The sequence below is a fragment of the Nannobrachium achirus genome, assembly GCF_963921795.1.
Source record: "Nannobrachium achirus genome assembly, chromosome: 6".
Taxonomy (NCBI): Eukaryota; Metazoa; Chordata; class Actinopteri; order Myctophiformes; family Myctophidae; genus Nannobrachium; species Nannobrachium achirus.
Genome location: NC_137815.1, coordinates 12,437,170 through 12,459,898, shown reverse-complemented (window position 1 = coordinate 12,459,898; position 22,729 = coordinate 12,437,170). Strand labels below are relative to the sequence as shown.

The following is a 22,729-nucleotide window of genomic DNA, read 5'->3' as shown; positions in this document are numbered from 1 at the left end:
TCTGGTTGTACCGCTTGACTAGCGGAGCTATTTTGCGGCGGGACCGGAAGTGGGGAACCTGCGTATCCGTATCCGGAACACCCGGATGCGGAGCGCAGGGGTTCAATAGGCCGCAAGGCGGGAACACCTTCTGATTGTACCGCTTGACTAGCGGAGCTTTTTTGCGGCCGGACCGGAAGCGGGGAGCTAGCGAATCCGTATCCGGTGAAACCGGAAGCGTTCGGTTTTCGCTCGATAGAGCAACAGGAAGAGCAAAGCGATTCGACTGATAAACAGACTCGCCCACAACTAAAGCATTCTCCCCTGACAGGAGAGGAACTTTTACGTTTAATGCCTGCTCTAAGGCCTTTATGCTTGTCCCTTGACCCGGGCTCATAGTAGGCCGACAGAATTTCTGACTCAAGGTTAAATTCATAGCATCGCTCACGCGAGGGAAAATCCACTCGCGCGCATGAGGAACCACATAATTGTTTGACGTTAACATTACTGGTTGCTGATAAAACCTGTGACTGATTAAAGAGTCCTGACGGGACTTCATCATTCTTACAGGAGGCATGCATAAAGGAGTCATATTGTCGACGCGAGGGATATCCCACTCGCGCGCTTGAGGAACCACATAATTGTTTGACAATAACATTACTGGTTGCTGATAAAACCTGTGATTGATTATCGAGTCCTGACAGGACTTCATCATTACTACAGGAGGCATGCACGATGGGGTCGTCTGTGCTAGTGCGAGAGAGTTGGACAGAGACAGACTTTGCTCTTTCAACATATTTATTGCCGACACAGGAGGCATCAAATTCAACATTTTCATTTCCCCGACACGGGGTACAGAAAAACGCCCTCGTTTGGGGGGAGGGGGACCGAGAGACATCTCGGACCCCCGCCCCAGCACAATCCCCCTCTTCCGAGTGTCATTTGCGCTGTCCCCTACCGCAGCCACCGCGGTAGGAAGACTGCTGCCTGCCATCCTTGGACGGGCGGCGCGGCTGAGCGCGCTCGGGAACCACAACCTTGCTGCGGGGCCTGTCAGGCGCCCTGGCTGCAGAGGCTCCCCTGGAGGAAGACGAGTGCTTCTTAAAAGAAGCAGAGCGGCCCCTTTCCTTGACGCGGGAGGAGCGGGACGCCCTCCTAGCTTGCTGCGGTTCTTCCTGTGGCACTGTGGTGGACTCGACAATGTCCTTAGCAGCCTTAAAGAACGTGACTCTGCCCTGCAGCAGCTCCAAACCGCCGCCCATGAGGGTGGTGGGACTGTTCTCCATGTTGATGAGGGATTTATACATCTCCCCGCGAGGACCCACAGGCTTCTCGCCCACGTCCCTCTTAGGCTCGAGGTCGACATAGTCGAGCCAGCGGGCTCTCTCAGCTTGGAGGTTATAATCCATGGACCTGCCCATCCACTTGACCGCATGCCAATTGACCTTCAGCATGATGTCGAATAGGGTGTTTAGCTCCGCAGTGTGCTCCCCCGTGGGCAGACCTTTGACCAGGTCTTTGGTGGAAGCTAGCAAGAGCTGGATAAGATTAAGGTCCTTAGCAGCCAGAGCAGCGGACCGGTAGGCGTTACGAGCCCTGTCCGACTGCAGCTTGTCCTCCAGGACAGTGAACCCCGGCGGGTTGGTGCCGACGGGGCCGACAAACGGCCCGTTTTTAGCCGTGCCTACATCCTTGTACTGGGGTCTGACGGAACCCAGAAAGGATTGTGCCAACAGGTGGTCCAGGTTAGGGCAGGTGGACATGCCTGCCTCCGCACCGCCAACCAAATCCAACACAGAAAAAGGCAGCTTCCTGGGGTCTTTGTGTGTCTTCCATGAGGAATGGAGGGCCTTGGTGAATCCTTTCACCAGCGGCAGCCTGGAGAGGACATACGGGGCGGGAACCGAAGGCTCCTGCCCGGGCATTTCGTCATCATCCTCGGCCTCTTCAGAGGGGAGAGGAGGTGGCAACTCCTCTCCAACTCTGGCAAGAGCTCTCATGTAGACCGTGAGATGATCCAGCATTTCTGCTGCAGAATCGACGTCCTCTGCTCCCGCTTCACCCGCTTGACTGGCGGGTGGAGGGGCAGTGGTGCCTGAGGAGGACTGGGAGCTCCCTGCGGCGTCCAGTTGACGTGCTGGAGCCGCAGGGGCATTACCTTTCACTGTGACCGTGAGTCGAGAACCATCGTCCTCGACGGAGTCCTCCTCCTCCTCGGCCGTGTATCCAGAGTATTCAGAACCAGAACCCTCGCTCTGACAGGAGCTCAGGTCCGACTCTCGCCTGAAAGTCTGGACTGTTTTGGTGATGCTCACGTTGAGGGGAACGTCCCCGACGGTCACATCCGAGCGTTTCTTTTTGGGCACCGCGCCCGAAGGGGAAAAGGCTACCGGAGGGATGTTAGCCTTCTTGGTCGCCTTCTTAGCGGCGACTTCACCAGACCCGCCAGCTCCAGTGACAGTGGAGCTAGCTGCGGTCGGTTGCGCGGCAGGCGGTGTCTCATGTAGCACGGCGCCATCTTGACTTGGAATGGCGCGCTGTTTGCCAAACGGATCTCCGGAAGGCAGCGCCGCACCTTGACCAACGGTGCGGGCCGCCTGGGGAAGGAAAGACTGGGCTGTGGGGTTGAGAGCAGTGGACCCACCTGGTGGAGCGCAGGCCCCAAGGCCTGCCCTGGCTAGGTAGAACCGGTGTACCAGTACATCGTGGTCGTAGGCCACGCAGAAGTCACAGAAGGGTCCTGCTCTCCCCTGAGGACTCAGTGCAGAGAAGGCGTGTGCAACGCCCATGCAGCCGACACAGAGAGGGTGAAGATCCTGTCCGTCGATGAGTCCTGGACAGCCCGGACATTGCCTCGGCAGGAAGGCCAGAGGATCCATGGCGAAGCACTGTAGCTAGAGTTAACAAGAAGCAGACGAGCTAACAAGCTAACGGCTAAGGCTAGGCCACGCTTGATTCGGGCAGGGCCTGAACAAGCGGTAAGCAGTGTAGCTAACGTTAACAAAGAGCAGACGAGCTAACAAGCTAACGGCTAATGCTATGCCACGCTTGCTTCGGCGGAGGCCTGAACAAGCAGTAATAATCCTTTGTTATAGAAGGAAATAACCGTCGTTTTAGGACGGGACAAGAATAAGTATTCTTAAGTACGGGTTAATTCAACACTCGCCGGTGGGCGACTCCAATGCCACCGCTTTAGGCTAATGCGCGAAGAATAATAATACAAAGGCTGAGTTTCAACTTATCTGAATGTGATATCGCAGAGAGTGAAAAAGAGGATGTTACTTCCGCCTCCGGGGGCTTATATAGCCTGGAGGCGGGTCACTCCGGTTTGAGTGACAGGCCCTTCCTACCTACGTTAGTACGGGAGCTGAAGTAGTTTCTCTGAATGATCGCCAGGGGGCGTCATTACCCAAGTGGGAGGTCATCCTGGAATATTGACAGTAAACTTGTGTTCCACACAGCTCCAAAAAACAATATATATATATATATATATATATATATATATATATATATATATATATATATATATATATGTATATATATATATATACCTGTATATATACTAGAAGTTCACGGCCCTTCTGGCTACTCACGTCTAGAGGTCGCGCCCGCTTTGCGGGCGCTCACAGCTACGTTGCAGCAGTGATCCAATAAAAATAACGTGATGTAGATCACGTTATTTTCGTCATATCGGCCGGCCCTAATTGGCTTGCGTGCCATATGTTAGGCTTCTGTGTGTTTAGCTTGTGTGTGTGTGTGTTGGTAGGGGTCCGGGTTACATATTTCTCTCTCTCTCTCTCTCTGCGTGTGTGTGTGTGTGTGTGCGTGCGTGCGTGCGTGCGTGCGTGCGTGCGTGCGTGCGTGCGTGCGTGCGTATGTGTGTGTTTGTGTCCCTGGCTGTCCCACTGTGTCCCCCCCAGCCATTCTCTTGCTCCTCCAAGGTAAACAGAGCGAAGTGACTGAGATTCTCTCTCTCTCTCTCTCTCTCTCGTCTCCTGTGTGGAGCGGGTCTCGACCGTCCACATACCCAAAATAGCCCGGCACAGATGTTGAAGAGGGGGGGGGGGGACTGTGACCCTTCATTCCACACGCCTCGAGCAGGGCCAAAATAATAAGAATTAAAAAAAAGAACAGGGTTGGGGGCTTTTTCTTGTCCTAAATAAATGATCCTCATTCTTTTTTCTCAGGCCTGCTGTTCGCCCCCCCCCAAAGCTAACGAGCCTTGTCAAAATGATGCCTTGAAATAACCTTCCCATGTTGTGTGTGTGTGTGTGTGTGTGTGTGTGGGGGGGGGGGGGGGGGGGGGTGCAGGGGTGTCACAAGGGGGGAAAAGTGGGACTGAGTTACTAGGGCCCAAGGTGGAGGGGGCCTTCATTATTTTATTCTTTAGCTATTTTTGAAAAGTCGTGAGAATGTGTGCAAATCTTTGAATACATGTATTTTTTTAAGCGAACATTTGTAAAATGTTGCTTCTGGGGCGGTCCCTGGAACTAAATATTTTTAGATGGGGGTCCGTGGTCAAATGCATATAATTTTGGGGGTCCTTCACATGAAAAAGTTTGAGCACCACTGACGTAGAAACAGTTTTTCGCGATTTTTCAAAAATAGCAGATCTACAAGCTCACAGCGCGGCACTCGGTGCCGCGCTGTGAGCTTGTAGATCTGAATAGTTAAAGCACAAAATGTGCAAGTGAAACCTCGTACCCAGGGCCCAGAATTTGGTGCGACACCCCTGTCTGAACGCTTTTCTTCTGGTGTCTAAAAGAGAACGCTTGTGTCACTTTTGGCCAATTTTCCTGAGCGACCGTCCCGTTGGGAGGACGTATTCTGAGATGATGATGGCTGCTATTCTGGGTTCTCATCCTGCCTTTTAATGACGGCCGGTCATACTTTAGCGTTTTCACCAGAAAGACAGTGTTGACCCTGGCATGCCACCCTGTTTAAGTTGCAGTTAGAGCCTTTACATAGTATATATAATGCCCTACATACACAGTACAAACATATCATTATTATTTATTTGGTATTTATTTTAATGGATACAGCGTTCTTTTGGACCGATCTATATGGTAGACTATGTTAGTAGAATACAAGTAGCACATCTGCAGTGGTTGGAAGAGTTTCTATCGAAACTCTGGTCTCAGGCAGGACTGACTGGTTTACAGGTAGTACTGCCTGATGTTCATAAGCACTGCATCTCCCCTGGCCTCTTGAAGGAGTGGCAGAGACGGAAAGTGGTAGAGACGTCACTAAACACTGTGCACAGGAATTCTACACACACCAGGTCCTTTTGGTGGTGCAGGCTCACAACTTTATAATCCCAGAAGATGTCTTAAAAAGACAGAAAAGTGGCCGCACACACCTTCTTTTTCTGAATGATATTCTATTGTAAAAAAAAGAAAAGAAAAAACAACGTTTTAGTTGTCATGATGACAAGGAATTAAGTTTCCAGGTCCCATTAGAACCCACAGATATAAAGAGCTAGATGCCTCGTTCGCCTCTGCAGTTAATTGGAGCGACGTGCAACAGTTCTAGTCCGGACTTCCTGGAAAAACTAAGGGAACGCTGTCAGTCAAAGTGACTACTGGCCAATCACAGTGTGTCTTTTACTTATCCAAGGACCACAATTCAATTCAACAGAGCCAGATCCGATGTTGCGCTGCTCAGCTGTTCTTACAGGCTGTGTAAAGACCAGCCCCCATCTGTCTCTGATTGGCTTACCGGCTTCCGTATGTGTGACGCACGTGAAAGCAATGAACAAGGAAGCGATGAAGATTCCCTTAGTTGCTCAATGCATACGCCCCCTAGCCGAAGGAGGCGTCTACCTCCTTCGTCTATGTTAGAACCTGTGTTCTTTTAGATGAATGTGATTGCTTGTATCTATCTCAGGCACCATATTTATGTGTGACTTGTAATGTGTTCTGTATACCCTGAAGAAGGCAGTTGACTGCCGAAACGTTGGTTTATTCTGTGTCTTGTAATACATTTTGGCACTCTGGCTACGGTGAGAGCGGACACTTTTCTGTCTTTTTAAGACATCTTCTGAGAGACGTCACTAAAACCATTAATTTGATTACACTGAAAAATCTTTGAATCGGTTAATAATTTCACCCCTAATTACATTGCGATCAAAGGAGGATGGCATGGCAGTGAATGACGTGACCAATCACGTTGGGCTGAGTTGTGCTTTGTGTCCTTGGAGCCTGATTTAAACTTGTTGTTGAACATCCTGTCTCGCAACGAAAATAGCGGATCTACGCATTCTGTAAAGAAAAATAAAAAAGTTGCTGCCCATGGGCAAAAAAAGACAGAAGGGCCGAAACGCGTCCGTTGCTTCTGTCCATCTGAGGTAAATAAAATCATGTGAAAAGGAGATTCCTTGTGTGCTGGCGACTACTTATTTGTCATATGAATCAGGTATAACGGGTCCCAGTCCTTGAGAAGCCACCTCTCACATCCATCACAGGGTTAAAGTGCTCTAAAACCCCTCTAGGTGGCTCGATGGTGGCTCCACTTGGTGATCAATTAAGTGATGCCCCGGTGTCTGGATGATTGGGTGACGTTAAGCTCTGAGGAAACAAAAAAAATGCTACAGGTGTCCCTGGGAATGTTTGGAGAAGGACCAGCCTCCTGGAGGAGTTGTTTGCTGTGGGGGGACTGCGGACCACTTTGTTCTGTGTGCTCTGGTCTTTAGCCTCCTGAGAGGGGCTTAGGGAAGCTACTAGGGTGGGGGGGCAGGGTGGAGGTTGGGAGAATGGGAGTGGGTGCATGCTGAAAGTGAGTGTGGGAAAATCTTTGGGGGGAGACGTTTTTGGAAAAGATAAAAAATCAAAATTGGTCTGCGACCCATACGTGGGACCCGACCTACTGTTTAGGAAACAGTGGTATATATCGGTGGTTCTCAAAGTGTGGTCCGGGGACCCCCAGGGGACCTTGAGAAGGTTCCAGGGGGTTCCCAGTCCCTGATAAATTATGGGTAATTGACTTGTATGTGTCTGTAACTGTAGAGAGTGTACCAATCAATATGTAGGGCTGTCACAATTATTACATAATAATCGTATAATCGCAATTATTTGACATAATCGCAAACATTTTGTCATAATCGTCATAATCGTGAATGTTGAAACATTTTCTTAGATTTACAAACATTTTCAGAAATAGTGGAAATAGCAGATCTGCAAGCTCACAACGCGTCGCATCGCGACGCGTTGTGAGCTTGTAGATCTGCTATTTCCACTATTAATGTTATTTTTTAAGTTGAAAGTTGTCAAATATGTCAGTAATTTCTTTGTATATTTAGGTTATGTGTCATATCTGCCATGTGCAACTTCAAAGCCTACAAGCCGAACAGAAATGTAATTATCAACGACAAAAACACAATTAAATCCTTAATCGCAATTATTTGAGTGACAATTAATCATCATGTAAAATGTCATATCAGCCCTATCAATATGGTGGTTGGTAGTGAGTGTGGGAACATTTTTTGGGGGGATTTTTCGGAAACGGTTTCAGTTTGTCGCGAGCGCGAGGGTTTTTGCCGAACGCTGCTCGCTGCTCTGCCCTTTTGAACGTGTCATTTATTTACGTGTTTCTGTATGTGTTTGTTTTGTTCTCAGACATCACAACCGGATCCGGCTGGTGGACGGCGTGCGTCTGGGAGCCATGGCGTCCCTGGAGACGCTGGATCTGAGTAACAATGACATCACGGAGCTGCGAGGACACGGCTTCCCGCCAGGCCTCCAAATCAAAGACCTGTGAGTGGAGCTCTGTGTCTTCCTCTTGTTCTTTAACTAATTAATGAATGCTTTAACCAGTGAAAAATAGCAGATATACAAGCTCACAGCGCAGCACCGAGTGCCGCGCTGCGAGCTTGTAGATCTGCTATTTTTGAAAAAGTCGTAAAAATGTGTGCAAATCTTTGAATATATGTATTTTCAAAGCGAACGTTCGTAACTCAAATTTTGCTTCTGGGTGGTCTCTGGAACGAAATATTTTGAGATGGGGGTCCATGGCCAAATAAATATAATTTTGGGGGTCCTTCACATGAAAGGGTATGAGAACCACTGACATAGTAGTCTCTCAAGAACAGACTAACTGAGCTCCAGTTAAAGGAGTAGTTCACCTCCAAAATGACTTTTTTTCTATTGATTACTCATGCCATGGAGACTAGAGTTCAATAATATTTTTAGTTTTTTGTCACATTCCTAAGACAAAAATGTGATAACAATAAATGTACCCCCATTCCTTCCGGATGGGGACCCGTTTCGAAACGGGTCCCCATCCGGAATCAATGGGGGTAAATTTACTCAAATCAAATTTTTGTCTTAGGAATGTGACAAAAAACTAAAAATATTATTGAACTCTACTCTCCATGGCATGAGTAATCAATAGAAAAAAAGTTATTTTGGAGGTGAACTACTCCTTTAAGTGAAAAGGACCTTTTCTTTGACGATGGCTGGCCAGATTGCTGACAACATAGGGTTTTCAAAAAGAAAAACCTTAGAAGGAATCAAAAGACACTTATAGAATCGGGTCAAAATTTTCACGATTTTTCAAAAATAGCAGATCTACAAGCTCGCAGCGCGGCACTCGGTGCCGCGCTGTGAGCTTGTATATCTGCTATTTTTCAATAGTTAAAGCATAAAATAATGATACACAATATAGTGTACCCGTTCTGAATGGGTTAACCACTTAAACCGTGTTATACTTTGCTGGCCTCCTTTCCCTTTACACTAGGGCGGTGTCAAGGTCTCCCCTTAACTGTGGCAGTGTACAAATGGAACCAAATGAACCCTAACGGGTCCATTTGGTTCCATTTGTACACTGTCAAAGTTAAGGGGAGACCTTCAAATTTCAAAGTTTGAACCACTGGGTCAAGACATGCTGTGCTGTATAACTTAGTGTGTTGTGTCTTGCAGGTACCTGAGCAACAACAAGATCAGCGTGCTGGAGCTGGGAGCTCTGGACCACCTGGGCTCCACCCTGCAGGTCCTCAGGCTCAGCCGCAACCGCATCAGCCAGGTCCCTGTCAGGGCCTTCCAGCTGCCCCGCCTCATACAGCTGTGAGTACACTTTACAATTTAGGCATTTAGCAGATGTAATACATCAATACAATAAGCAGGTAATACATCAATACATCAACATCAATACATCAAATGCATAGAAATATCAATCTAGAAAAATAACGTAGGTAGACCAGTAAAAACATTATAAAAACCTAAAAAGTCTAGCTTTCATGTATGTCATTGAGGGTAGGCGAGTGCTACGGTAAGTGCTATGGGTTTAGTCTGAAGAGGTGAGTCTTCTTCAGGCCACAGTGGAAGCTAGGGAGTGAGTCTGCTGTTCTAAGTGTGACAGGGAGTTTATTCCACAGTTTGGGGGCCAGGAGGGCGAATTGTCTAGAACAAGTGGCTTTTTGTCCTGGTGTCCTGGGGTCCCGAGTACAGCTACTAAAACGCAGACAATTGTACAAGACCCTCTGATCCGAGTCCAAGTCGACTTTTGGTCATTTGGTCCAAGTCTCAAGCAAGTCTCAAGTTTTTTCTGTTGTGGGCAAGTCAAGTCGAGTCGAGTCACAAGGTTATGTCAAGTCAAGTCGAGTCGAGTCACAAGGTTATGTCGAGTCGTGTCGAGTCACAAGGTTGTCAAGTCGAGTCAGCGTAGCGTTGACGTTAACGACCGCCCTGCCGGTCATTTTAGAATGATATCCGCATGGAAAAAAATAGCCTACAATGAAAAAACAACAACATGCTACAAGTCGTCCGAGTCAGCGTGTCTCAAGTCGAGTCGAGTCTGGAGTCATTTTCTTCCAAGTCAAGTCGAGTCTCAGGTTCTTTGCCCTCAAGTCCGAGTCCAGTTGCGACTCGAGTCCGACTCGAGTCGAGTCTCTATGTCTATTGTCTGCTAAAAAGAATAACTGTTCAGGAACCACACAGAAACGCACACACACGCACACGCGTGCACTGTTTGGCTACAGTTTGTGCGCACACACACACAATCAAGAATGTCCCGGACATTAGAGTTCAGTATGAAGGAGGATTTATCGTCTCTGTCGGGTGTTAAACCTCATTCTTCCAAAACTGTTACATTTCAGGATTCAAAATCTAAAAAGAGTAAAAGCAGCAGATCTACAAGCTTGAAACACGTCGCTTCGCGCCACGTTTGGAGCTTGCGGATCTACTGCTTTTGTGTGGCACTTTAGTACGATCGGGGACTGCACATAAGTCCTACATCTCATTAGTCCTACATCTCATTAGTCCTACATCTTATTAGTCCGAATTTAGTTAGGGTTAGGTTTTAGGGTGAGGTTTAGGCATAGTTTTACTGAGGTTAGGGTTTGGGTTAGGTTTAGGCATAGTTTTACTGAGGTTAGGGTTAGGTTTAGGTTTAGGTTTAGGCATAGTATTTTCACCAGGTTAACATCACCAGAGTCTGACTAATGGGATGTAGGAACAATGAGATGTCAGACCAATGCCATGGCACCAGTACGATCAAGTAGGGCACTCATTTATATAAAAAAAAAAAAGAAAGAAAAACAAACAGGAAATGTTTCTGCTCGACAACGTTGTGTTGGTTTAGTTTGTGTGTGGTGTGTTTAACGCTGGGCTGAGCCCCGCTCCGCCAGACAGCGCGGGTCCACCTAGCTTGATTTACAGCTTTCTACCACAGCAGAGGTGGAAACAGTACTAAAATGTTTTACTTAAGTAAAAGTATCAATACCGCAATGTAGAAGTACTCTGGTACAAGTGAAAGACCTGTGTTCAAATGTTACTTGAGTAAAAGTACAAATGTTATTGATATCAAAATATAGTTGAAGTACCAAAAGTAAAAGTACTAAAATGTTTGAAAATAGCCGATCTACAAGCTCACAACGCGTCGCGATGCGACGCGTTGTGAGCTTGTAGATCGCCTATTTTCAAATAGCCTAGGTATAAAATAGGGCCAAAGTGGATTAATGTATGTTTTATAATATAATCCTTTATATCTGCAAAGTAACCAGTAACTAAAGTTTTCAAATAATTGTAGTGGAGTAAAAGTACAATATCGTCATTGTCGGGTGGAAAACTTGTATGTCCAAAACCGTTTGTTTTGTATTTTACATTTTTAAAATGATTTAAACTAGTGAAAACAGCCAATCTACAAGCACACAACGCCTCGCACAGCTGTGTAGATCAGCTGTTTTCACTACTTTTGTGCGATGGCCTTGTATGATGAAGCAGGGCTTTACTTTGCGAAAAAATATACAAATTTGAACTTGGAGATTCAAGGTTTCTGCCCGACAGTGATGATATTTGGATCCGAGATGTAGTGGAGTAGAAGTAAAAGTACTTCCAGTGAAAACTGGAAATACTCAATTAAAGTACAAATTCAAAATTGTATTTAAGTGCAGTACTAAATCTACTTAGTTACTTTCCACCACTGTACCACAGTCCCTGAGCTCCTGCGAGGGCTGCATGCGTACATCCCCTCCATTATCCCCCGCAGCGTAGCGAGGCGGTAGAGCTATCCATAGCTCAACACCTCCATTCTGTAGAGTTCTGAAGGGGGGGAGAGAAAGAAAAAGGAAAAAAGGGACACATGTAACGGGAATCTCCTCCATTGTGGCTCCAGCGGTTTCCCCAGGTGCCCATTGTCGGGCAGGTGGCCCCGGTGACACCGTATCCGCGCGCCGCTGGTGGCGAGAACACGCCCGGACACAAAGGAGTTCCTGTGTGGATGTTTACAGCACCGCTAGGGCTGGGGGCCATCACACACACACACACACACACACACACACGCCAGGTGTGCGGCGGCTTCATCGTTACATGCAAAACAGGCCCCGGCCTTTTGATAAGAGAAGAGAGCAACTGTGGTTTTCACGTCTCACGCAATTTGGCCCCCCCGCCCCCCTATGGAAAATACGGGCACCTAAACCGAATACCTGCGCCAAGCTGTGTTTTCCTTAGGTCAGGGGTCTTCGACAGAGGGTTCAGGACCCCTAGGGGGGTCCTCAGAGTTATTACAGGGGGGCCGCCAAATCCTTGTGTGATAGGATGGTTATTTTACATTAACAACTTGAACCCTCGCATCCCTATTCCCGAGGAGAACTTTATCCCAAAATAGCAGATCTACAAGCTCTCAACGCCTCAACGTTGAGAGCTTGTAGATCAGCTATTTTCGGCAAATAGGTTGGGTGTAGAGGTAAAAAAAGAGCAGACCGAGTACATACTGTAAGGTCAAGTTTACAAAATATCGACAATTTAAGTGGTTAAATGTCTGAATAAACACATTAATATGAATCCAACATAGACTGATGACAGTGCTGTGACTGCTGTCAAACAAGTCTAAGTCTAGTCAAAGAAAAAGATGAAAACCGTTGAACCCAATTCTAAGCTACCTACCATTTATGTTAAAAATTCAAAAACCTAACTAACCCTTTTCTTTTACATAGTCACTTCTGATACGATTTGGTTCAAAGAGGGAAGACCCTTTAGAGTTTCGCTTGTGCATTCAGTCCAAGAGCTCATTTTCACCTACTTAAGGCCTTGTTTTCTACCCAAAAAGCAGAAACGTATTTCCTGAACTGTTCGTCTTTTTCGCTATAAATGAAGAGAAGAAAAGTGCATCAAGTGTATAACATGAAAATCTCCATCACGCATTTATACAATATGTAGAGGGGGTCCCTGCTTCATCTCTCTCTCAGCTAAGGGGTCCTTGGCCTGAAAACATTGAAGACCCCTGCCTTAGGTTGATACTTATCAGAGTCCAGGAGAATCTGGCTCGCTTCTCGCTAAGCTGGGTTTTGGCTCCTCAAGTCCAGGTGACTTTCCTCCGGGATTTATGGAGCCTTGGGTCGCTGCAAAAAGGGACGGCCGGGGTCAGAGCTTTGACCCTTGTTTGTAAGCCGAGCGCACGGCCTGCCCTCAAACCCTGAGGGGTGCACACACACACACACACACACACACACACACACACACACACACACACACACACACACACACACACACACACACACACACACACACACACACACACACACACACACACACACACACACACACACACACACACACACACACACACACACACACACACACACACACACCACAGGTGGAACAGACACCACAGTGGAATGCCTTGTGTAGCTCGTGGTTGAGGTGTAACCAAAGCACATGAGCTAACCTCAATTCCTAGCGGTTTGACGACTCGTAGGTTGTGATGGATTCACGTGTGGCACACGAGATGCCATAGCATTACTCTGGTCGAAAAGAGTAGAAACGTGGGAAACGCTGGATAGGATGTTTTTTAATCTCCCAACGTGATATATGTTTCTGTGAGAAGAGAACTGGATAAGAGTCGGAGCAGGAGAGATGAGTGGGAAAAGAAGAACACCGGTTAAAACTATTTTAATCTGTTAAAACCGGGAAAGCATCTGTGTCGTTTTAGATTTGTATTACGATGTTGGCTATTCAAAAACAGCAGACGTACAAGCTCGAAGAGTGTCATGTACATCTGCTATTTTTTAACACTTTCTGAAATGTTTTGAAAATCGTGGAATCATTTTGAATTACAAAAAAAAGGTTCGAGATCTACTAGTTTAGAAGGCATTTTGTAGAAATAAATAAATAAAAATGTCCTCTATAGCTTCTTCTTCTGGTCACTGAGGGAAGGGGAGTGTTAGAGCCGATTCATACTTCATTCATAATAAGGAGCCGAGTTTATTTCGGTTCGGCTCTGTCTAAACCAGTGTTTCTCAACCTTTTTTCTGCATGGGCACACTTTTCATGTCCCAAGAATCGATGGGCACACCAACATAATACGGGGGTGTAAATATCGTCACTGTTGGGAAGAAACCTTGTATCTTCAAGTTTCAAATTTGTACGTTTCTTTGCAAAGTAAAGCCCTGCTTCATCATACAAGGCTGTCGCACTAGTTTAAATCATTTTTAAAATTATAAATACAATACTGGCTTTCAAGCAGTTTCAAGGGGCACACTTGACCCTTCTCAGGGGCACACCAAAGGTCCCCAGGCACAGTGGTTGAGAAACACTGGTCTAAACTATGATATGGCGTCATTCGGAGCCGAATTAATGACGTTACCCCGGCGCTACCCGTCCCCCCGATCCTCTGAATGACGCCATATCATAGTTTAGACAGAGCCGAACCGAAATAAATTAGGCTCTAAAAGTGGAGTATGTAACGACACTTAGGGGCCTTTTCCACCGGCAAAGAACCGGTTCTGGTTCTTTCTCCCGCCTATGGGATGAACCAGAGGTGAGCTTTCCCACAGAGAACCGGAGTTGGTTCCGAACCATAAAAGTTGGTTCCGAACGGGATCCACAAAATCCTTGGTTCCTCTGGTTCAATCATGGTTCAATCTGGTGGAAACGCAAGCCGGTTCGCAAGAACGAACCAAGGTTCCAAGAAAGTTGAACCGGCACTGGTTCTGGAACCAAGGTTCTTTTGGTGGAAAGTCCCCTTACAGTGATGCTATGTGTTGCTGTGTCTGTGACTCAACCTTCTCCTTGGTTGTGTGTCTTCTCCGTCAGGGAGCTGAACAGGAACCGTATCCGTCAGGTGGAGGGTCTGACCTTCCAGGGTCTGTCCAGTCTGGAGGTCCTCAAGCTGCAGAGGAACAACATCAGCAAGCTGACCGACGGAGCCTTCTGGGACCTGAGCAAGATGAAAGTCCTGTACGTTAAGACCTCACTGTGTCTGTACCAGTAGCTTCTCTCAGAACAGTGGTTCTCAAACGTTCACATTTCAAGGTCTCCCCTTAACTCTGACAGTGTACAAATGGAACCAAATGAACCCTAACGGGTTCATTTGGTTCCATTTGTATACTGTTAGAGTTACAGACATGTATGGGTCAATTTAGACGCCCATAAAGGAACCAAGAGAGTCCCTGGAATCCACTTTTAGAACCACTGTCTCAGAACATCTTCATGATAAGGAGCCCCCCCAATTGGCCATGTATTTGGCCGCCAACCCCCCCATCTGAAAATATTTTCGAAGATTTATGTTAAAAGGATTTCTAAATTATTGCACATCTTTCACATTCCAAAAATGACTGATTTCCCCTCCCAAAAAGCGATATTTACTTGGGACCCATAAAAATTGGTCTGCAACCCATCAATCTGGGAACCCATCTGTGGAAAAAAAAGCACCGCTGCTGTTTTTCTCCTAGCGCAACTCGGAAGCTGCGAGATTAGTGACCCATACATGCTAACTGGTCCATTTGGTTCCATTTGTACACTGTCAGAGTTAAGGGGAGACCTTGAAATGTGAACGTTTAAGAAACACTGGACTATATGTCTGTATGACTGTATCTATATGTCTGTATCTATATGTCTGTATGACTGTATCTATATGTCTGTATCTATATGTCTGTATGACTGTATCTATATCTACTGTATACGACTGTACATCCTTATGACTGTATCTCTATGTCCTCCTGGTGTTCCCCTTGCAGTCACCTGGACTACAACAGCCTGACGGAGGTGAACGGTGGCTCGCTGTACGGCCTGAGCTCCCTGCAGCAGCTGTTCCTCAACAACAACTCCATCGCCAGGATCAACCCCGACGGCTGGAAGTTCTGCCAGAAGCTCCGAGAACTGTGAGCATGCACGGCACAACCCCTTCATTAAACCATTTAGGCCTTGAATTATTTGAAAAATAGCAGATCTACAAGCTCACAGCGCGGCACCGAGTGCCGCGCTGCGAGCTTGTAGGTCTGCTATTTTTGAAAAGTCGTGAAAATGTGTGCAGATCTTTGAATGTATGTATGTTTAAAGCGAACATTTGTAACTCAAAGTTTTCTTCTGAGGGGGTCCCTGGAACAACATATTTAGAGATGGCGGTCCGTGGCCAAATACATATCCTTTTAGGGGTCCTTGACATGAAAAAGTTTGAGAACCACTGACATAAATTTAGCATGTGTTTTTCAAAAAACCTTTACAGACATTAAATAGAATCGAGTCAATGTATTCAAAGACTTAGAAAATGGTAGATCTACAAGCTTGCTGTGCGGCACTCGGTGCTGTGCTGTGAGCCTGTATATCTTCTATTAATACATACAATAATGCGTTCTCGGTCTAAATAGTTTAACTCAACTCAACACAACACGTAGCAATTATTGACACGCACATATCTGTCAGCAGACCGTGCCTTAAATATGCTAAACACGAGATAAATGGCTGTCGGAAAGGAATTCAGCGGTAGTTAAACGTATATGATTTTAATGACATTCTTTTCAAAGTTATTTTAGCTACCTGTCGTGTGTACGGAATCAGAAATGCCAACTGTTTTCCCCCCGGCTAGTTTAAACCTAAAAGGAGGAACCACGCACACGATTTGCAGGATCAGATTAACGCATTCTTAAATTCTAGCATTTCTTTCTTTTTATTTCCTTCGCTCACTCGCTCTCACTCTAAAAAATGGGCCATATGAGATGTCGCTCTCCGGCAAAGGTTACTATGCATTTTTGAAAAGATCTATATCTGTAGATTATATTTTGGTATGATAACCCTTTCTGAGACACAGCTAAATTGGTGTTATCAGCCGCTAGAGTTGTTGTCCCATTAACTTTACTATACAGGAAAAAAAATGCAAAAATATTAATCGAATGAACGGACCCCACACAACTGTGAAAAGTGATGACTCATCACTTTTCATCAGTAAACCATAGTTTAGTGGGGCCTTTTTTAGTCCAAGGAATGTTTTTTTTCCAAAAGAGATGCTTGCAATGGATTCAGAATGATGAAAAAAGCCTAGTTTGACCCCTCATATGCTACTTAAAGCAGATTATTTTTCCTATATAGTATAGTAAAGTTAATGGGACAACTTTAGCAGCTGATAACACCAATTTAGCTGTGTCTCAGAAAGGGTTATCATACCAAATTATAATCTAAAGATATAGAGCTTTTCAAAAATGCATAGTAACCTTTGCCACCTTTCGTAGAGCGACATCTCGTATGGCCCATGGACTCTATAGGCTGAGAGTCGCACTCTTCCTCCTCCAGCGCCTCGTATCTTCCCTCCATACCCTAACCGTGGTGCCTTAACACCCAATACGCCGCGCTATTCTCCGGGATAAGCTCTGTTTATCCCATAATTAGAGCCGGGCTTTGACAGCACTTAAGCCTTTCGACAAGCGTTTTTTGTATTGAGGTCTGAGACGCTGGGGGTTTGGCGGAGCAGCACCTTAATCTCCTGCTTGGTCTGTGTTGTGGTAATTAACCCATTTAGGGCCTAGACTTATCGAACGCTTTAACCAGCGAAAAACAGCAGATATACAAGCTCGCAGCGCGGCACCGAGTGCCGCGCTGCGAGCTTGTAGATCTGCTATTTTTGAAAAAAGTCGTGAGAATGTGTGCAAATCTTTGAATATGTGCATTTTTAGAGCGGACGTTTGTAACTCAAAGTTTGCTTCTGGGGGGGGGGGGGGGGGGGGGGGTCCCTGGAACTAAATGTTTTGAGTTGGGGGTCCGTGGCCAAATAAATATCAGTTTGGGGTGTCCTTCACATGAAAAGGTTTGAGAATCACTGACATAGTAGTCTCTCAAGAGCAGACTAACTGAGCTCCAGTTAAGTGAAAAGGACCTTTTCTTTGACGATGGCTAAGCCAGATTGCTGACATGGAAACATAGGTTTTTCAAAAAAACCTTAGAAGGATTCCAAAAGACACTTATAGAATCGGGTCAAAATTCAAATCTTCACGATTTTTCAAAAACAGCAGATCTACAAGCTCGCAGCGCGGCACTCGGTGCCGCGCTGTGAGCTTGTATATCTGCTATTTTTCAATAGTTAAAGCATAAAATAATGATACACAATAATGTGTACCCCGTTCTGAATGGGTTAACGCTGACGGGGGTATAACCCTTCCTCGCTCCTTTTGTCTGCGCCAACGAGGAGCTATTATCCAGAAGCCTTTCATGGAGGCCGTTGACGTGACTGTCACCGTAGCTACTGGGCGATAGCAGCGTGGCTCAGGTGAGGCGCCGCTAACCGCAACTGCCCTCCCATCAGGGGTATCGGCTTGCTCCCGTGCCGTTTCAGCTACGACCGTAAAGCGAGACGGAGATACTGTATGAAAGAGAGAGAGGGAGAGAGAGAGAGAGAGAGAGAGAGAGAGAGAGAGAGACGGATAGCGTGCGTTCCCTCTTTGTCCACTTTGCGTCCAGACTTACATCGCTCTTTTTTCCACGATAATAAGTTAAGTCAGTCTTCAACGTTTTCAGGCCAAGGACCCCTTAGCTGAGAGAGAGAGACATGAAGCAGGGACCAACTCTACATATTGTATAAATGCTGCAGAATTGCAGATTTTTATCGATTTCATAGATAGATTCATAGACTTGTTTGACAGCACTGTCATCAGTCTATATGTTGGATTCATGTTAATGTGTATTTTCAGACATTTAACCACTTAAATCGTCGATATTTTGTAAACTTGAACTCTCACTATGTACTTGGTCTGCTCTTTTTTTACCTCTACTCCAAACCTATTTGCAGAAAATATTTTTGGCTAAAGTTCTCCTCAGAATAGGGATGCGAGGTCTTCAAGTTGTTAATTTAAAAGAATGATCCTATCACACAAGGATTTGGCGGCCCCCCCTGTAAGTAACTCTAAGGACCCCCTAGGGGTCCCGGACCCCCTGATGAAGACCCCCGGTCCAGACATATATATCGCTCTTATTTTCCACGATAATAACTTCAGTGGACCGTGCCGTGAAGCGTATTTCACGGGTCCTGGATGTGTTTCCATTGCGCCATGCGACTCTGTTCCAGAGATCGTTACTGTCGGGGCAGAAAGCTCTTATCTCAGTGTTTGAACTTTTGTTTTTGTCAGAAAATTTTGAGCTTGTGGATATCGTCGTTGTCGGGTGGAAACCTTGTATGTCCAAAACCGTTCGTTTTGCATTTTTCATTTTAAAAATGATTTAAACTAGAGAAAACAGCCGATCTACAAGCACACAACGCCTCGCACCGCGAGGCGTTGTGTGCTTGTAGATCTGCTGTTTTCACTACTTTTGTGCGACGGCCTTGTACGATGAAGCAGGGCTTTGCTTTGCGAAAGAACATACAAATTTGAAACTTGGATATACGAGGTTTACACCCGACAAAGACGATATGCTACTTTTGCTACATATCGAGCTAGAATCGTGTAAAAAGTTTTTAGTTTTGGACATGTGAAGTTGCCATCCGACAGAGACTAGAGGTTCTCAGAACATTATGGGTGCTTTGCTTTTCGACCGGCAAAGAACCGTTTCAGGTTCTTTCTCCCGCCTATGGGATGAATCAGAGGTGAGCTTTTCCACCGAGAACCGAGTTGATTCCGAACCGTAAAAGTTGGTTCGGAACGGGAACCAGAACAAACCAAGGTTCCAAGAAAGTTGAACGGCGCTGGTTCTTGAACCAAGGTTCTTTTGGTGGAAAAGGCCCCAATGTGGGCCCTGCTCAGGAGGTAGCACCCTGACTTCCAGGAACCCACATCTCAGAACTTATACGTTCAAACGTAAATCGGCTATTTTTGCGAGTTCCATTGTATGGCGTACTTCAGGGTTCCCCGATTAGTTTTCCCCAAGGGCCGAACTATGTCTAGGGTACCAAGCCGAGGGCCGCAACATTGCAGGGGGCGACGGCGGCGTTCCCGCTACTCCAGCGACAGTTCAGATATCATCGTTGTCGGGTGAAAATCTTGTATGTCCAAAACCGTTATCATTTTAAAGACGATTTAAACTAGTGAAAACAGCCGATCTACAAGCACACAACGCCTCGCGGTGCGAGGCGTTGTGTGCTTGTAGATCGGCTGTTTTCACTACTTTTGTGCGACGGCCTTGTATGATTTGCGAAAGAACGTACACATTTGGAGATACGAGATTTCCACGCGACAACTCCGATATACTAGTGTTGTTGCTGCTCTTATACCACCATTATTACTGGGGTTGGTGTGGGCCAGACAGTAGCCCCCCGCGGGCCGCAAATGGCCCGCGGGCCGCCTATTGGGGAACCCTGGCTGTCTTTATAACGGAAATGTGAACCCAAAAAACACCTGGAACGGAAAGTTCCAGGTTCTGGGTTTACCCGTGATTAGTTGAAAAAGAGGCATCAGTTTACCACCGCCGTGCAACATTACCTCCACGCTCGTTTCCCTCGTGAGTGTTTTCCGTTTTGTGTGCATGACAGAATCGCTGACGTCTCTCTCTCTGCCTGTCTGTCTGTCTGGCTGGGGCGTGCATCGTCACGGTGAACGGGTTGATATGATTTTTTCTTTATTATCAGCTAAGGGTCGCGATGACTCTCTCCCTCCAGATAGCGCGGAGAAACGGGGGAGGGATAGGAGAGGAGAGGAGAGGAGAGGAGAGCAGGGGCGTCACAAGGGGGGGGAAAGTGGGACTGAGTTACTAGGGCCCAAGGTGGAGGAGGAGCCTTACTTATTTTATACTTTAGCTATTGAAAAATAGCAGATATACAAGCTCACAGCGCGGCACCGAGTGCCGCGCTGCGAGCTTGTAGATCTGCTATTTTTGAAAAGTCGTGAAGATGTGTGCAAATCTTTGAATATGTGTACTTTTCAAGCGAACATTTGTAGTTCAAATTTTGCTTCTGGGAACTAAATATTTTGAGATGGGGATCTGTGGCCAAATACATATCATTTTGGGGGTCCTTCACATGAAAAGGTTTGAGCACCACTGACATAGAAACATAGCTTTTTCAAAAACCTTTGAAGGATTTGAAATATTCAAAGACTTTTCAAGATTCAAGATTCTTCCAAAATAGCAGATCGACGAGCTCGCTGCATGGCGCTGCGAGCTTGTATATCTGCTATTTTTCAATAGTTAAAGCACAAAATTACGCGTAATAATGCGTTCCCAGTTCCCCCCATGAAGAACATTCATGGGGGGGGCCCGCCATGGATCCTTGTACCCAGGGCCCAGAATTTGGTGTGACAACACCCCTGGGCTGTCTCTGTGAGCAGCCTAGTTATTGCATTCCAGATAGGCCAAGCTGAGCCTTGGCCATCAGGGAGAATCTCTCCCCACATGACCGGTCAAGCAGACCCGAACCCCGGGCCCTGCGGACAGGGGCGTCACACCAAATTCTGGCCCTGGGTACAAGGATTCACTGCGGGCCCCCCATGAATGTTAACTATTGAAAAAATAGCAGATATACAAGCTCACAGCGCGGCACCGAGTGCCGCGCTGCGAGCTTGTAGATCTGCTATTTTTTTTAAAATCGTGAAAATGTGTGCAAGAAACCTATGTCAAGGACCCCCAAGATGATATGTATTTGGCCCACGGACCCCGATCTCAAAATATTTAGTTCCAGGGACCCCCCCCAGAAGCAAAATTTGAGTTAGAAATGTTCGCTTAAAAAATACATAATATTCAAAGATTTTCACACATTTTCACAACTTTAAAAAAAATAGCAGATCTACAAGCTCGCAGCGCGGCACTCGGTGCCGCGCTGTGAGCTTGTATATCTGCTATTTTTCAATAGATAAAGTTATTAGGGCCCCTCCACCTTGGGCCCCGGTAACTCAGTCCCACTTTCCTACCCCTTGTGACGCCCCTGCCTGCGGAGACAAGGCCGGCAGGGCCAACCGAGAGGCCAATAAAAACACACACACAACGCCGCCGCTTGAACACCGGGGCCGTCTAACTAACCGCCGATCTCGACTGTGGGATTTATTTCATTATCATCCGCACTTCGGAGCGCATTAAAGCAGGGGTCTTCAACGTTTTCAGGCCAAGGATCCCTTAGTTGAGAGAGAGAGATGAAGCAGGGACCCCCACAGCCTTATCATAGATACCATATAGTTTCATCGTTTGACAGCACAATCATCAGTGTATTTTGGATTCATGTCAATTTCTGTTTTTAGTTATTTAGCCCCTTGAGCCGTCATTACCTAATAAACTAGACCTTTTACTCTGTACTTAGTCTGCTTTTTTCCCCCTCTACACCAAACCTCTTTGCCGAAAATAGTTGATCTACAAGCTCACAACGCCTCGCAGTGTGAGCTTGTAGATCTGCTAAAGTTCTCAGAATATGGACGCTAGGGTTCAAGCGGTGAATATAAAAAGGGGCAAAAAATAATTTCTATCGCACAAAGATTTGGAGGACCCCCTCTAATAACTCTGAGGACCCCCTAGGGGTCCCCCTGCTGAAAACCCTTGCATTAAAGCGTTATTTATTACATGTTACGGCCGGTATACATGCGGCGCGCGTGTACTGTAATTGGGTAGAGCGGCGGCGAAGGGTTCTCCGAGCGGTTTAACCACACGCTCAAGTACCCTTTATAAACTTCATAAACTGAGGTTTGTTGAGGTTATGTGACGCATAACGTTAGCGTTAGCTTCGCAGGGCCTGCTGCTAAGCACATTCTCTGTTAGCGGTGAAGGGAGCGAGGAGGGGGAAGAAAAAGTGAAAAGCGGCCATGGAAAAACACATCACCAGAGTGGCAAATAGACATGGAATCAGCCATGAAATTCAGCATAATGACGTCTCGAGTTACCCTCCAGTGGAACTGCCAAACTGTCATCTCCATCGCGGACCTCACACAGTACATTTCTCTCTCTCTTCTCTCCTTCTCCTCAATGCCTGACTTAAGCCATTCGGAACGGGTTCGCATATCTGTGTCACCACTTTTAACCCTTATTTCACGCTTTAACTATTACAAAAATATCAGACATACAAGCTCACTGTGAGCTTGTATGACTGATATTTTTTAGCTCGTAGATCTGCTATTTTTTGAAATAAATCTTGAAAATGTGTG

The 22,729-nt window shown here is 46.4% G+C and overlaps 1 protein-coding gene across 1 annotated transcript in view; it reads left to right on the top strand.

Moving 5' to 3' along the window:
• lrig1 (leucine-rich repeats and immunoglobulin-like domains 1) overlaps positions 1 to 22,729 on the top strand; it is a 113,690-nt gene that overhangs the window by 53,768 nt on the left and 37,193 nt on the right. Inside the window, exons 4-7 of the mRNA XM_080727395.1 lie at positions 7,593 to 7,730; positions 8,895 to 9,038; positions 14,505 to 14,648; positions 15,428 to 15,571. Of these exons, the coding sequence (XP_080583521.1) occupies positions 7,593 to 7,730; positions 8,895 to 9,038; positions 14,505 to 14,648; positions 15,428 to 15,571 (570 nt within the window). The remainder of the gene's footprint in view (positions 1 to 7,592; positions 7,731 to 8,894; positions 9,039 to 14,504; positions 14,649 to 15,427; positions 15,572 to 22,729) is intronic.